This window comes from Coturnix japonica, chromosome 5 (genome assembly GCF_054131305.1).
Source record: "Coturnix japonica strain WE chromosome 5, WE-NBRP24, whole genome shotgun sequence".
NCBI lineage: Eukaryota > Metazoa > Chordata > Aves > Galliformes > Phasianidae > Coturnix > Coturnix japonica.
The window spans coordinates 4,219,971-4,236,080 of NC_140667.1; the positions used below are offsets into that span (position 1 = coordinate 4,219,971).

The 16,110-nt window shown below is 36.7% G+C and overlaps 1 protein-coding gene across 2 annotated transcripts in view; it reads left to right on the forward strand.

Moving 5' to 3' along the window:
- The window catches only part of SLC17A6 (solute carrier family 17 member 6), a 30,063-nt gene extending 17,768 nt beyond the window's left edge, over positions 1-12,295 (forward strand). For both annotated transcript variants that reach the window (XM_015863427.3, XM_015863428.3), the window contains exons 4-12: positions 486-600; positions 2,055-2,142; positions 2,244-2,330; positions 3,160-3,302; positions 4,711-4,860; positions 7,394-7,526; positions 8,193-8,303; positions 9,439-9,566; positions 9,972-12,295. In XM_015863427.3, the coding sequence (XP_015718913.1) occupies positions 486-600; positions 2,055-2,142; positions 2,244-2,330; positions 3,160-3,302; positions 4,711-4,860; positions 7,394-7,526; positions 8,193-8,303; positions 9,439-9,566; positions 9,972-10,304 (1,288 nt within the window). In that variant the 3' untranslated portion in view covers positions 10,305-12,295. The remainder of the gene's footprint in view (positions 1-485; positions 601-2,054; positions 2,143-2,243; positions 2,331-3,159; positions 3,303-4,710; positions 4,861-7,393; positions 7,527-8,192; positions 8,304-9,438; positions 9,567-9,971) is intronic.
- Positions 12,296-16,110: the final 3,815 nt, after the last annotated feature.

The window sequence follows — 16,110 nt, forward strand, 5'->3', positions numbered from 1 at the left end:
GCATTTATAAGTGGGGATCCTACTTTAGAAGTAGTGAACACGTTGCTACTTTACAATTAGAGCACAGATGAGAGTTTCTCTTCTGCCCAGATACCTGTTTTAACAGAACTTACAAAGACCTAATTTCTCCAGATATTAAAGAATTGAATTAGATCTGATTGAAAGAAAGGTAAGCAATAGGGAAAAGGAGAAGTTAATCTTTATGAAGAGTAAGATACAGGTGTGACCACACAAGACATATTTACTCAAGACAAGAGACTAAACAGACATCTGCATGTCTGCGTCTGGGCTGAGTGCTCACACAGGTTATAATATTAAATGAAAGTAGAAGCTAACCATACCCAGCAGTTCACATATTCCTTACATAGATTTCATACAATTAAACATATCTTTATTGGTATTGTAAATATCTGTGGAATAAATGTTCCACAACATCACTGAAATTATTTCATTTACTTGTGGTTTTTTCCTCCCCACCCTTGCAGAGTGTTTGGTGCTGCTATACTGCTGACATCCTCCCTCAACATGTTGATACCATCTGCAGCCAGGGTGCATTACGGGTGCGTCATCTTTGTCAGGATCCTGCAGGGCCTTGTAGAGGTATGGAAAAATAACAATAATGGCAAATGACTGTTAGCATTTAACCTGCAATCATCTCACTTTATGAGGGGAAAAATAATTCAAAAAGGAGGAGATTTTATAATGTTAGAATTACAGCAACTTGATTTTCGTATACCTATAAAATTAGGTATAAAATCCCTTTGCTGAGAAGCCAGGAAGAACACTGAAGTTGTATTGAAACCCCATTCAGCGCAGGCCTTGCACTGCTGTTTTTCCCCTATAGTTATCTGCTATCCAGTATTGCAAACTAAATCTGCAATAATAAATGAAGATGCTCACATAGACTCTGACCTCTCCTAGCTTTTCTGATCATATTCTTGATACAATGAATTTGAGTTCTACAGTGATTAAAGAGGGGGAAATAATGAGCTTGCCTTCTAAATTTGTTTCAGAGTTTAGGTATGAGATCCCTGCTTGTTTCTAAGGGCTGTGCAAGCTCACTTAACTCATTTTATTGTTCATTAAGACTCAAAAAGAAGGTACAGAACATGCCTGGAAGTTAGAAGGCTGGTACTCAAGTTGTTGAACTACACATGTGCACAAATTGAAACACTCCTGAAAAGGACTTTGCATGGACACAGCTGTGCTTGACCATGGAGGAGAGAAACAGATGCAAGTGCTTAACTACAAAACACAATAGCTCTTACATCATTAATGTCTGAGGTACTACTGAAAGGAATGGTAAATGTAAGGAAGCTTAAGCAGTACTGTTTGAAGAAGGAACACAACACATCATAGTAGTCTTAAAAAGCAAGATGTAAGATGCAGCAATTTCCTTGTAGTTCTTCTATTGCGAGTTAAAGGTTGGTTTTCAAGAAAGACTTAGAACGTAACACCTTTTAAATCAAACAAAAAATACCACCTGATTCTTTAAGGGCTGAAAAAGGTTCATTAAAAGAGAGTGAATAACTTCTGACATCATATTTTTAAACTCTTACTGATCTTATTTGTTTTAGAGCAATGGAAAACTCTATATGCCAAATTATATTTGCAATGTTAGAAGGCCATAAAAAAGAACGTTAGAAGGCTACAAAGATATGAGTTGCAGAATGGAGCCCAGCATTAAAAAGACTCTTAAAGAGTCTGTATTTTTGTCCCTCCTTTGATACTTGAGCATTTGGATTCTCTTTAATTCTTTACTATTCTGTTCCGGGAACTGGGAGGAAGAGCAAAAAAGAATAATTATGTTTCATATATTTACCATTAGTCCCATGAAATGAATCAGGAGTGATGAACAAAATGCAATGCAACTTTAATAGAAACTGAAGTTTACCTATGGCTGTGCTCAGACTCTGCTATAGAAATGTAAAACATTCTCAGCACCTTGGTTGTCACAGTGTTAAAACAAAACAAACAAACAAAAATCATGCAAAAAGAAAATGAGCTGCCTGATTGATGAACATCAGCTAACTTGTGGCACACCCATTCCCTAGGGGGTCACCTACCCTGCCTGCCACGGTATTTGGAGCAAGTGGGCCCCCCCATTAGAAAGAAGTAGGTTAGCAACCACTTCCTTTTGTGGTAAGTAACTTTCCATTTATGTCTCTCTTTCATTTGTAATCTAGAAGTACTTAGAGACTTAATTTCCTCACTTTTTCATGCCTATACATCTTGTTTTGTAGGTTCCTATGCAGGAGCTGTTATTGCAATGCCTTTAGCTGGGATTCTAGTGCAATATACAGGGTGGTCTTCAGTGTTCTATGTGTATGGTATGAACTTCTCATCTCACTCCAGTATTGCATGACCTTACTCTACCTCATGTAGAGATGTAAAAGTTACCATGAAGAGACTCCCCCCAAAAAGGAATGTCTCCATAATGTAAAAAACAAACAAAAAACAGTCTTGAGAAAAAGAACTGAATTTAAAGGAGAGCAACATTATCAAACAAGACTGGAAAAACCATCACTTCCAGTAGTAGTGCAGCCTGCTACGGAAATCTATAGAAACCCAGATTCTCTGAGGTAACATCACTCTTATAGAACTGTAACTTAAGAGTACACCCCTCTACCCACAATAGTTCTGCTACATTAAGTTACACCAATAGAAAAAAATGGCCCTAGGGTGTTCAACCTGCACTATAAATTGATGTGAATTAAGGGGAAATGTCACAAACAATTATTAAACTACTCGGGGTACGTGACTCTGTTGAAAACAGTACCACAGTCTTGTCCTTTGAAGGTATAAAGATGTAGTGCAGTAATCAAACTTAGATAACTTAGTAGCTTAGTATAGACCGCTGTTCACATGTAACATCAAATGGGAGCTGTTTCACTGCATAGTACAAGCCAATGCTAGAATATAAATGACTTTCACATGCAGTGAAGTGACTCTGTAAATGAAAAAAGTCTTCATGGTGGTAAAGCTCTGCATGCATCTTACACACATCTCTCTTGCAGGACTTGACTCTGTTAGAATGACTTGGCAGAGAAGCAGTAATAACATTTCCCATTTAAATTTCTAACAATTATCCATAGATTTCCTTTTTTCTTGCTACTTTACTGTACATTTCTTTTGAAAGTCTTTTTCTCCATTCCAAAGGGAGCTTTGGTATAGTGTGGTACATGTTTTGGCTTTTGGTTTCATATGAGAGTCCCGCAAAGCATCCTACGATCACAGATGAAGAAAGGCGATACATAGAAGAAAGCATTGGAGAGAGTGCCAACCTACTAGGTGCAATGGAAGTAAGAATATTCATACACTTAAATTCTATGAGATAGGAACAAAAAAAGAAAAAAAACAAAAAAAAAACCCTAAACAAATAAAAGATGAACCAAGATAAAAATAGCAGCATGTTGGATATTTTAGGACAGAAAACAATTGAATATTTCTTGGGAGGGGGAATGGGAGAAGACCTAAAATCTGCCTAAGGGCTTCTTGGTAGACAAGGCTTCTGCATTAAAAGAACAGAGGTGCTGGAATATCAGCCATGGAATTCCTGCCTGGTCCTTCTCTTCTCCACAATATGTTTTTTTAAAAGAGCTAAGGCTGGAATTACATTTGGAATTGAAAGCTTATTGAGACTTCCATGCTACCTTGAGTTCAAGTGATTCATTTCATTTCCTTCCTAATTTATCCCTTCTGAACTGTTTCCATCTTTGTAAAAAAAAAATAAACTAGAGGAAAAGCACCACGTTTAGGAACTCAGAACATCAGAAAAAGCAAATCCTGTCTACTCTGTATTTGCTTTTCAATAAGAACTACCAGTTGAAACAGAACATTCTAATAGACTCAAAGAGCATTCCCCATTACAGTGGTAATGCTGGAAATATACTATCAAGCCTCAGGAATTCCCTCTGAGCAAAAAAACTTGAACTTTAATTAGACAGGGAATTAGAAATATTGGCAGTATTTTCAGATGTCAACTAGATATTAAAAGAAGGTTCTCAAGATGTTCCTAAGTATGATTAAATAAATAATGGCATATGTCTATCCAGTGGGCTGCACTTCTATGAAGAAAATTCAGTATTCAGGCAATTTTCAGACAATCACTGGGATCTGGATCCTGCACTTCGATCAAAACAGATGGACAAAACCCTGAGCTCACAGAGAGGTGCTGCCACTCAGCAGGGCTGCAGTTCTGCCCATCTGTCACTTTTTTCATTATACAATTCATTTTTAAAAATGCCATAAAACAAAGCAAAATATCTTGACCAAACAGCTTCACAGCAGAGAAACTAAAGTCATATTTTAAGAGATTGAGTTCTAGATGCTAAAATACATGATTAAAATAAATGAGGCTTAAAATATGTACTTGCAGTGTAAAAGTGATGCCTCAGACACAGATTTCTTTTAAAGAAACATACTTTTGGGCATTGTGTATTCATGCTTACATTACAGAGCTAACAGCATCTGTAACTGACTTTTGTTGTACAGAAAAGGATCACCAAGTTTCCCCACTTGATATTAAATTTTAAGTACACAAATGTGGATGCATGTACTTCAGGGCAATTAAAATAATAGAAATACAAGTACATATAATTATGTATATATTAACTTGCTAGAGAATACAAAAAATGTAGGAATAGAAAAGGGAGAATTGATCCTTGCTATTGATCAGAATATTGACTTAATCACCTTTCTATGTTTCAGAAATATAAAACTCCATGGAGAAAGTTTTTTACATCTATGCCTGTCTATGCAATAATTGTTGCAAACTTCTGTAGAAGCTGGACTTTCTACTTGTTACTTATTAGTCAGCCCGCTTACTTTGAAGAAGTGTTTGGATTTGAAATAAGCAAGGTATGTAAGAATAAGCTAAACCTTTTATCTTCACTAAGCAAGAATAAGAGTTACATTTGTAGAATTTAGAGATAGAAGGAAAAAAAAAGTTCTGCATTTTCAAGTGGTTGTTCTTTGTAGGTTTCAGATCTTGTCTTTTATGGCTACAAGGCCATTTACCAGCACTTATGTGTGAAATAATAGCAATGGCAAAGGGTCTGGAGCATCTCCCATAGGACAAAAAGCCTGTCTCTGCTCAACATAAAGAAGACTGAGAGGGAATTTGATCAATGTTTATAAACGTTGGAAATGTGAGAGGCAATTAGACAAGACCAGAATATTTTCATAAACATGTAGTGACAGTACAAGGAACAATAGCCAAAAACTAAAAGACAGTAAGTTCCACACTAATACACACAAGAACTTCTGCATTCTGCCTTCATTACCTTCTATGGAGATGCTCTAAGCCTGTCTGGACATCTACCTGTACTACCTGCTGTAGGGAACCTTTTTTAATCAAGGAATTAGAACTTGAGGTCCCTGCTAACCTATCACCTTCCTACACCTCCCTTTAGTGTGGGGAAAGCTGCATCCTTTCTTTGGAATAGAAACAGTTAATAGGAAAACATGACACCTAGGGTTGACCCAACATTCCACTTAATTCATATGAATTTTCAGTCAGCCTCTTAAAGGGGCACAATCAAACAAAGGAAGGATATCAGAAGGATATGGTAAGCTTTTTACTGATACAGATCTTCCCTTTCTGAAAGAGATAAAGACCCATGCATTTCAGGTATTCTCATTCTTTTGATATTCTAGGAGGTACTGAACCACACTGAACAAGATGAAAGGACAACAGTCCCATCACAATGGGAAATAACATATTTGGAATTTCAGTCCAAATTCATTATGCGTTTGTGTAGCATGTTAATAGATAAAGCAAAAAAAAATACATTTGATTGGGTACTTGAGTCTTCAGGCCAGCCTACTGACTCCTCAGAATTGCACGCAGTTGAATTTTAAACATAGGTAGAGCTATTTTAAGGAGCTTTGCTGCACCCAGAAACATTTTCTGCCACACATTCAATAAGAATGGTTACATTATGTAGAATTAATCTGGTTGTTTTCTTCTAGAAGATTTTTTCTTAGAGTGTATTTAAAGAAATATGGAAACCTATAAACAATGGCAGAAAAAACAGCATTCATCTCTTCATCTGCTGTAGAGAGATGCTTGTAAAGGAATAGTTATCATTTACTTACATACACCCCACAGCAGTCACTGCAGTACCAGGGCTGTTGCATAGTTCATAGCTAGCTAGTTGGCAGCTACCAGCATGAAACTACCACAGTTTAATTGAAATGAAATACACTATTTCACAAGCTCAGTGAAAGCAGAGAAAGAAAAACTTATTTTCTCTTCAATCCCATGGAACACATCTGTTCTGCACACTGATGTGATTCACTTCACCATCAGAACAGGCTGATCCACTGTTTAGAAATAAAATATATGAAAGAATCAGCCTTTTACAGTGTATAGTTGGAATATGAGGGTATAGGTGTATTACAGAGTAAATAGGTAGCCAGAGGGTATCTAAGAAAAGACTCACCAGTGCTGAGACTTTCAGTTAAGATGGATGCTCAACAATGTTGAGACTCATCACAAAAACGACACACAAGAGCAGAAAGAGATGCTGCCTTGGTGGTGGTCAGCCCTTAAATGGGATCTAGGAGACTTGGAGTCAAGCTCCGCTCCTCCTGGGAGCACAACTGAATTACCTTCACCTGTGCTCCTGCAGCTGACTTGTTGCTTGCCTCAAATGGTTAATCAGAGGTTCAGGCTATGATCAACAGTTTCCCTTACACACACGCTTTGAGATATAGACAATAATCAGAATTCACCAGTAGAACACAATGCCACACATCCAGAAGGAAGCTATCTGCAAGGCAGGTACAGGAAATAGCAGGTGGCAGTGCAGCCATGCTCACAGATACCCAGTACTGCTTGGAATGAATGATCTACAAATATATTACAGTTTGGGACAGTCATCACAAAATTAATTTGCTAATATGCAGAGTATTTTGCGTATCATATTAAGATATTTAGCATCTTGTCTTTCGCTATAAGCAGATTTGCTCAGAGTGTTCCTGTGCCCAGACAGAACTTGAAGCATATCTTTGCTGAGCAGTGCTGTGCTATGCCCGTCACCAACAGAAATGCAGCAATTTGGTTAGACACATTTGATCACAAATTCTCTGAAAAGGAAAGGTTGTAAAGTCAGGGAATAAAAGCTACTGGCTTAAATCTAAACAATGAGAACAAGTTATAGATGTGAACTGTTGAGGCATTGGATGTTCTTAAAAATCTGTCTGCCTTTTGGGAAACACAATGCAAACTTATGATCGTCAGTTTTACTCATTTAATAAACCAAGGTTAATAAATTCTTCATTTGAAAACAACTGAAATCAAAGAGCAACAATGTCTGAATGGTTCTGAAGATGAAAAATGTCAGTTTTCTTGCCATTCATGCTCTGTTATTTCTCATCATTATTTTAGGTGGGTATCTTATCTGCTGTGCCACATTTAGTGATGACAATTATTGTTCCTATTGGGGGACAAATTGCCGACTTCTTAAGAAGCAAACAGATTCTTTCCACCACCACTGTGAGAAAGATAATGAATTGTGGAGGTAAGGCTTCCCACCTCATTAGAAAAGTTTACTGTACAGACATACTAGGCACAAAGTGTACTGCATATGTTAAACCAATTGCATGGTTTTACACACATATGACATAATAATTTGGTTCTTTGTTGTGTTCCAGAAGTGGTTAATAAATTAAAACAAACATGTTTATTCCTATGTACAATTTCAAAAGACATCAGTCATAGTTTGAAAAGCATTTAGACTATTAAAGGAGCAGGTGAGCTCTTCTGGGTTAATCTGTTTACAAGTAGCTTCTAAGTGAGATACTCATGTATCTGAGCCCTCTGTGCTAAGGCAGCCCAGATTCCAGACCTAATCTCTCAGAGGCTAAACTTATGGAAATGAATCATGGCAATGATGGGAGCTTTAAAGCTCATCACAGGCTGAAAGTATACTCTCATTAGTTCCAGCCTAATTACAGTTTTTATTTTGAGTTTAAAGGTGGCAGGTAGTAACAATAAACAGCCAAACAATAAAATATAGATTATTGGATATAAGTGAGAACATGTGCTTTTTGGGGAGGAAAAAAAGGACAGATTCTATTCCAGTAATGTTTTGCATCTATCTCTTATGAAATATTACCACATACTAAAGTCTGTGACACATGAGAGGGTGCTAAATCTGATGCCTGTGGTTTTTTTTCCCCCCAAGGTTTTGGTATGGAAGCAACTCTTCTTCTTGTGGTGGGATATTCTCACAGTAAAGGAGTGGCTATTTCATTCTTAGTGCTTGCTGTGGGCTTTAGCGGATTCGCCATATCTGGTAAGGTTATATTGCTGCTATTAATACATTCTTTTATCTTAAGAGACAAAACATTTCACTTTGTTTGTATTCACTGACAATAATTTAAAACAAAGCTCTGCATTCCAAATATTATTTGCGATCGCTACAAACTACAATCAATATCATGTCTTTCACATTGTGCTTTCTGTTGTTGTTTCTGTTGCTGTTGAAACAATCAATCTTTTTCATATGCAGTGCAGCAAATGAATTATTTTTTCTCCACTAGATCACCACAGGATTTTCTCAAAATTAAGCATATAGCACAAAAGGACTGACAATATGCATAAATACCTAACTTTATTTATTCTTTTGGATATTGACCTTTTACTATTTTATCCTCTGGGCAGTATTCAATGCTTTTTCATAAAACACGAGAAGCGTCTTATTTTCTAAGAGCCATCCATGTATAACCACCTGCTTTTTCTCTTTTTGTTATCTTTTGATATCCAATGGACTAGCTTCACAGCTTTCACTTACTGAAGTGCGTATCCTGGGGACAACCACTTCAGTCACTGTACACAGAACCAAGTCTTTCAAGATGTTTTATGTCATTACTGTAGACATTTGAACGAGACTGAGATATTGGTAATGCAAGAAAATAATCAAAGACTGTAAGCATGATTATAAATCATTTATAGACAGACTCTTTTTACTCCTTTTTTTCTGCCATGCAGAAACAGTAGGAAACTCCCCTCTGCTAGTCGGTGTGAAAGAAAAATGTGGGCAGTAGTAAATGGAAGTGGCACAGGTAGAAGAAGAAACAACGTGTTACTGACAGTGTGAAAAGCTCACCAATGACCATCTGAAAATACTGACTTAATCTAAATATCTTCTGTTTTATCTAAACTGTTACAACTGGGCTATTTTTTAGAACTTCAGTTTGGGGAAGAAAAATATATTTGGTGTAATTTTATTATTATTATAATTTTTTTAAAGAAAATGAGGAACCATAAGAGTGTTTAAGAACTGTAAGCCTTTTAGAGAAAAATAGTTGTAAATAAAAAGCCAAAATACACCTTAGTAACACTGTCGAGTGAATTACTTTACACTACTTTGCAGAACTGTAGTACTGCTGTGGTTATGGTACAAATGTTTGCTGACATTTGCATTGCAGGATTCAATGTCAACCATTTAGACATTGCCCCAAGGTATGCCAGCATATTAATGGGGATTTCTAATGGAGTCGGGACCTTGTCTGGAATGGTATGCCCTATAATTGTTGGAGCAATGACAAAGAACAAGGTAAGTGGCAACGCAGTTTTCAAATCTTCCAGTTTAATACAATTCATTCTACGAAAAAGATCTTCTCATTACACAGCTTACCCAGCATATGTGTTACTGACTGAGAGCTCTAGGAGACAGCATCCAGGAACCAGCAAATCTGAAGCATGTGGCACTCACTATATGCTCCCGATGCCAGCACTTTTGTATGCTAATGAATTTTCAACAACTTTATGTATTTCGTTTCAATAATTTCAATGAATTTTCAATAATTTTCAAAGAAGACGTATATAATTAATTGGAAATTGGATATGTAAATGTTTTAGTTTTGCCATCATAGCCTCAATTGCTAGTTTAAATCTTTCAGCTCAGGAGAGTTAGGTAAGTGTATGTACCGGTCTGATTCAGCAAATTTCTTCCTTACAGACACGTGAAGAGTGGCAGTATGTCTTCCTCATTGCTGCTTTAGTTCATTACGGAGGTGTTATATTCTATGGCATATTTGCTTCAGGAGAGAAACAGCCCTGGGCAGACCCTGAGCAGACGAGCGAAGAGAAATGTGGCTTCATTCACGAAGATGAACTAGCTGAAGAGACAGGGGACATTACTCAGAATTATGTAAATTACGGTACCACCAAGTCGTATGGTGCTACAACCCAGGTCAATGGTGGCTGGCCTAATGGCTGGGAGAAAAAAGAGGAATTTGTACAACAGGAAGTACAAGACTCATACAACTACAAGGAAGGAGATTATTCATAACAAACCTAAATATTGGGTATATTTTGTAGTGCTTGTGATTAAACTCATTGTGATTGTTTGCACACAGAAATAAAATGTGGTATAAACGTAAACACATATCAAACAGGAAGGTCTTACTGTAAAAAAAAAATCCATTAAAGTGCAATCTGTATGAGTTGTGACGTCATCACTTTCATTAGGTTATATTTGTTCAATAAACATTAGAGTTTTAAGGGTTTACTGGTCAAAACTATAGGGGCGATTAGATATTTGCAGTATACAAGAGCTAAAACTCTTAAGTACAGAGTAAAGCACAACTAAGCAACCAAGCTGGCACATCTAATGCTCTTTTTGGAAAGCCAAAACTACTTGATCATTAAAAATGCACTTAAATATTTGTTACACTGTATTGAAAGAGATTGTGTTAAATACACGTGTTTACTCAGTGCAATGTAGGAATTGTTTGTTTAGTCTAAGACAAGAACTTTCTTAAAGGAGAAAAGTTGAGTCCTAGGCATTTGCAGGGGATTGATCCAGTTCCTTTAATGGTAATTGTATCAAGCCTAAGAGAACGTATAGGGCATATTTTATGTTTATTGTGATTACATGCTGCAGGCTACTCTGTGATGAATAATGGAATTATTTAGGAGTTTTATACTGAATGTTTGGGCACAAATTCTTATTTCTATTCTGCACGGATTCTTATGAAACGATAGGCCTTGTCATGTTCTTCCCTGCGTTTACCAACTGATAGAAAATAATGTAATGTTAAGTCTGACTATTCATGCAGACTGTCAAATCTCTATAAAAAAAATAAGCTTTATTACTCTTTTCTTTGCAGAATATTCCAAGTTTGTACCCATGTCTTTAAAGAGAAAAAAATAACACACTATAAACTAGAAAAAGATATAGTCTTATAAATAAATTCCAAAGAGAAGCCCTATGAAAAAGGATGTATTTGTTTTTCAGAATATTTTGAAACCAATAGAAGTAACAGAGAATAATTTAACCCTTATGCTTCCCTTAATAGCATTCATATTTTTACACATCGTGCCACAGTTATATACATAGATATAAGTTTATTGAAAATACTGTAATTATAGAAAATGTTCCTATTTTAGAAATCCCTGAAATAAAAAAAAAAACAACAAAAAACTGTATTTGTCTTTCAATTAAACCTATTAATAATGGACACTGAATATAAACTCACAATAAACCAAAGTGGCAAATAACTAGTGTTGGGTTGAAAGAAGCCAACAAGCATCATGCTTGTCTTTTAAGCATAACTTAACAGTGACTGCAACATTAGTGTACCAAGCAATAAGTGCAATGCATTACAAAGTGCATAATCTTCTAGTCTATTAACCTTCATTCAGCTTGTTGTATATATTTGAGGTTGTTGGGATTAAACCAAACTGAATCGAACTGAAGTTAGCAACACCAGACCACTTCTTAATACTCTAAAACGACAACAACGATCCATTTCCTAATTCAATCAAATGATAATTATTGTATGTAACAATCCATACCGGATTCTTGGTCTGTTCATTGTATCGTGCTAGTGATTGGAAACCCTGCTACCGCAATATACAACTTGAGGATTGTTTCTTCTCCTTTTCTTTCCCTCCCTCCTTCCTTCCCTCCTTTTCTCCCTTCCGTTCTATCTCTTTACTTCTCTTTCTTTTTCTTTTCTTTCTTTATCCTTCTTTCTTCTTTCCTTCTTTCCTTCCTCCTTCCTCCTAACCTCCCTCCCTCTCCTTCTTTCTCTCTCTCTTTCTTTCCTTCTTTCTCTCTTTCTCTCTTTCCTTCTCTCTTTCTTTCTCTCTTTCATTTTTCTTTTTATGCAAATCATACCTTAACCTTAAGAAAAAAATATTTTGCTTTGTGCCTCAAAGTGATGTAAAATGTGACCATAGCTTCTGCTGTGTTTAATGAAAAAGATGTGGACTGTGTCACTTTTGTTGCTGCAAAAAGTGTTAATAAAATGCTCTATTTATCCTTTTATATAAAAAGGACTGTTGTAGTTTCTTGTGATTATTATTGGTTTTTTTTTTTAGATGCTTTATAATATAGATGGTTCATGTCCTGTAGCCCCTATTCAGAAATTCTCTTGAATCCAGTAGAAGAAGCTGGAAGCATCAAAGTGAACAAAAGGCCACAAAGAGAAGCTAGAACATCAATGGGCCCCTGTGCTTCTCATCAGTAGGCTACTAGTCATGAGATGCTGAGTCAGGGACTCACCAGGTTCCTGCTCATTGTTTTGATGAACTAGAGTGATGTTGTCATGGTAACATCCTACAAGGTCCACAAATGGCATAAACAGGGGCTGTAAATGTACTGCTGTTTTTCTTAAACCAAGAGGACAGCTCAGAAAATGAAAACTAATTAGGAAAATTAAAACGATTAATCTTAACTTTCAGACTGATCTTACAGATTCACTGTTTTATGGAATTGGTCCAATAATTTCCTTTCATTAAGCACAGGTGATCTTTTTTCCTCATTAGCTTGACACCTTTTAATTACTTGGAACAAAGGGAAGACTTTAATCCAAGCATTATACACTGCCCTGTTACTGTGCACTGTTGCACAGTAACTCAACAACTGCTTTACTTGATGTAAGGGAAACTGCTGATCATGGCTTGAAGCCCTGATTAACCATCTGAGGCAAGTGACAAGTCAGCTGCAGGAGTACAGGTGAAAGTGGTGGAGCCTGACTCCACCTCTCCTAGATCCCATTTAATGGCTGACCACCAATAAGGAAGCATTTCTTTCTGGGGATTGTTCTTGTGTGAAGTTTTTGTGGTGGGTTTCAACATTGTTGAGTTTCTGTCTCAACTGAAAGCTTCAGCACTGGTGGGTCTTTTCTTAGATACTGTCTGGCTGTACATTTATTCTGTAGTTACAGCTATATGCTTATATTATTCCAAATATACACTTGATAGAACAGAAAGGTGAAGGAAAGGTATTAATTGGAATGCTCAGAAAATTGCTTCTAAGAATGAGGATGTTGTTTTTCAATGTGTTCTTAGAGTGCTTTCATAAGAACTAAAATGTCATAACTGCGTAGCTAATTGGCTTTTCTGTCTTCTGAAAATACATTGTTTATTTTCTTTTTTCCTTTACTTCAAAAGCTCAACCACTCTTAGTCCTCCATGTTCTCTTCCTAGCTGCCTGTTTCTGCTTTGCGTCCATTTCCTTTTTAAAATGGAATAAGGAAGGAAGAGAAGTGTGCCAGATTTTGAGTTTTTTTTTTCTTCATGGGCTCCTATACCTCAAAAAAATACAGGAAGAAATCATCAGATGCATGACTGAGAAAGAAGGAAGGAAAATGGAGAACATAACTGGTTCCTTGCCAAGGCTGCTTAAGTGAAGACAAGCAGTAACAACTGGATTCATTTTATGGTAAAAGGAGAATTGAGGAGGTATGACTCTTCATCTTGACTCCTATGTTTTTTCTCAGTAAATATGCTTATGCTTCTCCCTTACTGCTTCCTAGTTATAGATAGTGTGGCTAAACTATACCTCTTCAGACTCTCCTGAACTGTGTTCTTGCTGCCCAGATCCTTCTCCTTTGCTCTCAGGTTCAAATACTAGCTCTATAGATGCACTGCATTGGTATGATGCAGTGTATCTCTTTTTGGAACTCTCTGTTAAATCACCAGCTGTGAATCAGGATTCACAGTCACTTGATAGTCTTGTTCTGTCAGCTATTTCTGTTCTGTTCCCTACCTAATACCCTGTTCTTGTGCTCTCTCACTATGCTGAATAAAAGCAAAGCACTTTTTACTCAGTTTATTTATTGACCAATTATTTTCTAAGTGAAGAAGAGGGCAGAATCCAGGCTCATTAGAGAGATCGTTAGAAAATATGAGTTTAGATGGTGTTAGAATATAATTCACATGTTTATCTTTGTATCCTCAAACAATGTCATTACTACTCAATATTAAAATGTTTGTATTCACATTGGTAAGAAGCCTTCAGTCAAGGTATATTCTTTCTTGCAGAGATAAAGCTATCTTAAAATGCTCTTTGCTTTCAGAAGTGATGATGAAATTCAATTCACACAGTTTCATAAGAACACTTTTCTGTGGGGAAAAAGAATTCCTCAAGGTAAAGGTTGAATTGCAGTGACAAAAGAATATCTGCAAATTTGAATGAAGACTTCTTTCAGCACAAAGCTAAGCATAGGAATGAATATGGAAGTCAGGGTAAATGTCACAGTTCAAAACTGTACTGTTAGAAAGATAACATCACAGTCTTTGTTGCTGCCTCTGAAAGATAAAATACTCTGTTCCTTTTAGGATAAAAGGAGTGTGAAGGCTGGTCTAGATTAACTATTTAATAGCAACTTCTTTTGCCCATTTTATGAACATCTGCCTTTAATTGCTTAATTTTTGTTGCACTGGAAAGTTTAAAGCTATTTTAATTTTATATTAGTGTATCTATAATTTAATTAATGTGTTTAATTTTGTTTTGGATTTGCTTAGCACTCTTTCACCCTTCTGTAGCACAAAATCATGTCAAAGAATGTAATGTGCTGTGTGTGTTCACATGTACAACTCATGAAGCCTAAATAATGTGTTTCATGTTGAGGTCAAGTGCTTTGACAAGATCTTCAGTATCTGATAGCTGATGTTACAAAGTGATTGTTGAGAAATGCATATTTGGTAAGGATTTTAACACTAGAAACACAATCTTTACAATTTTTGTTTTAAATGAAATTGGATTCTCTCATTCTCCCAAATGCTATGGGTAAGGAATAAGAAAGCAACACAGAATGTTTTTGAGCAACACTCAAGTCTCTGTCAGGCTCTTGTCTATAAGAAACTAAGAACACAAGAGTACACGTATTTCTCTGTAAGAGAAGCAATTAAGAAAGGTAATTGTGATATTGAACATTAACACAAATGTCAGGAAATAAACTTCATGGTAAGCTTTTAGAAGAGCTGCCAAATTTCCTAGCTTTTATTTATGACAGTTGTGAGTAGAAGAAGCAGAAGATGAAATCACAGAATCACAGACCAGTTGAGGTTAGCAGGAACCCCTGGAAATCATGAAGTCTGACTTGCTTTCTTCAAGCAGGATCACCTAGAGCACATTGCCCAGGGTCTCATCTGCTTTGAAAACACATTAGGACTATGAGAGCACTTACAGGCCTTAAAAGCACTGAGCAGCCTCCTCTGGGATCCTGGCCAGCACATCCACCCATGACCCAGCAGCTCTTGTGCTCAAGCCTGAACTTCCCTCTCTCTAGTTTGTCTCCTAAGTAGGATCTAGATCTCTGCTGTGTTCTTGGCTCCATTTCTACCTCTGCTTCACCTCCTGAGAGCAGTTCCTGAGGGAGCTCCCCTATCCTGCAACAGCATGTTTCACCTGTCATAGTGTTTTTAAGCCTGAACCTACTGCAGGCTTTCTTAGCTGAATACAGGAAGCTGCTGTTACTGCTCCCAGTTTTCCTGTTAGAGATGATCAGCTTTGTTTGTACTGTAAGTAGCTTTTCAGTACCAATATATATTTACACTACTATTGTCTGGGCATCATTGCACAAGGGCATGAGGTCTGTTCACAAATGTATGCAAGCAAATGATGCTCTTGATCTTTTCACTATCCAGGGTCAGCAGCTAAAAGCAATGATTTTCTGCAAAGCTGGCGACTGAGGCATTGTAAAGAGGAATGCTACCTTGTACTACTGACAAGGACTTGATGACAAAGTGTTGCTTCTACCCTGAGGTTCAAATGGCAGGTTCTGCGCACAGGGAATAGAGAATGAGTTAAGCATTCAACAAACAGTACAGCTCTATTTGGCTTAGCAAGATTCCATTTCACA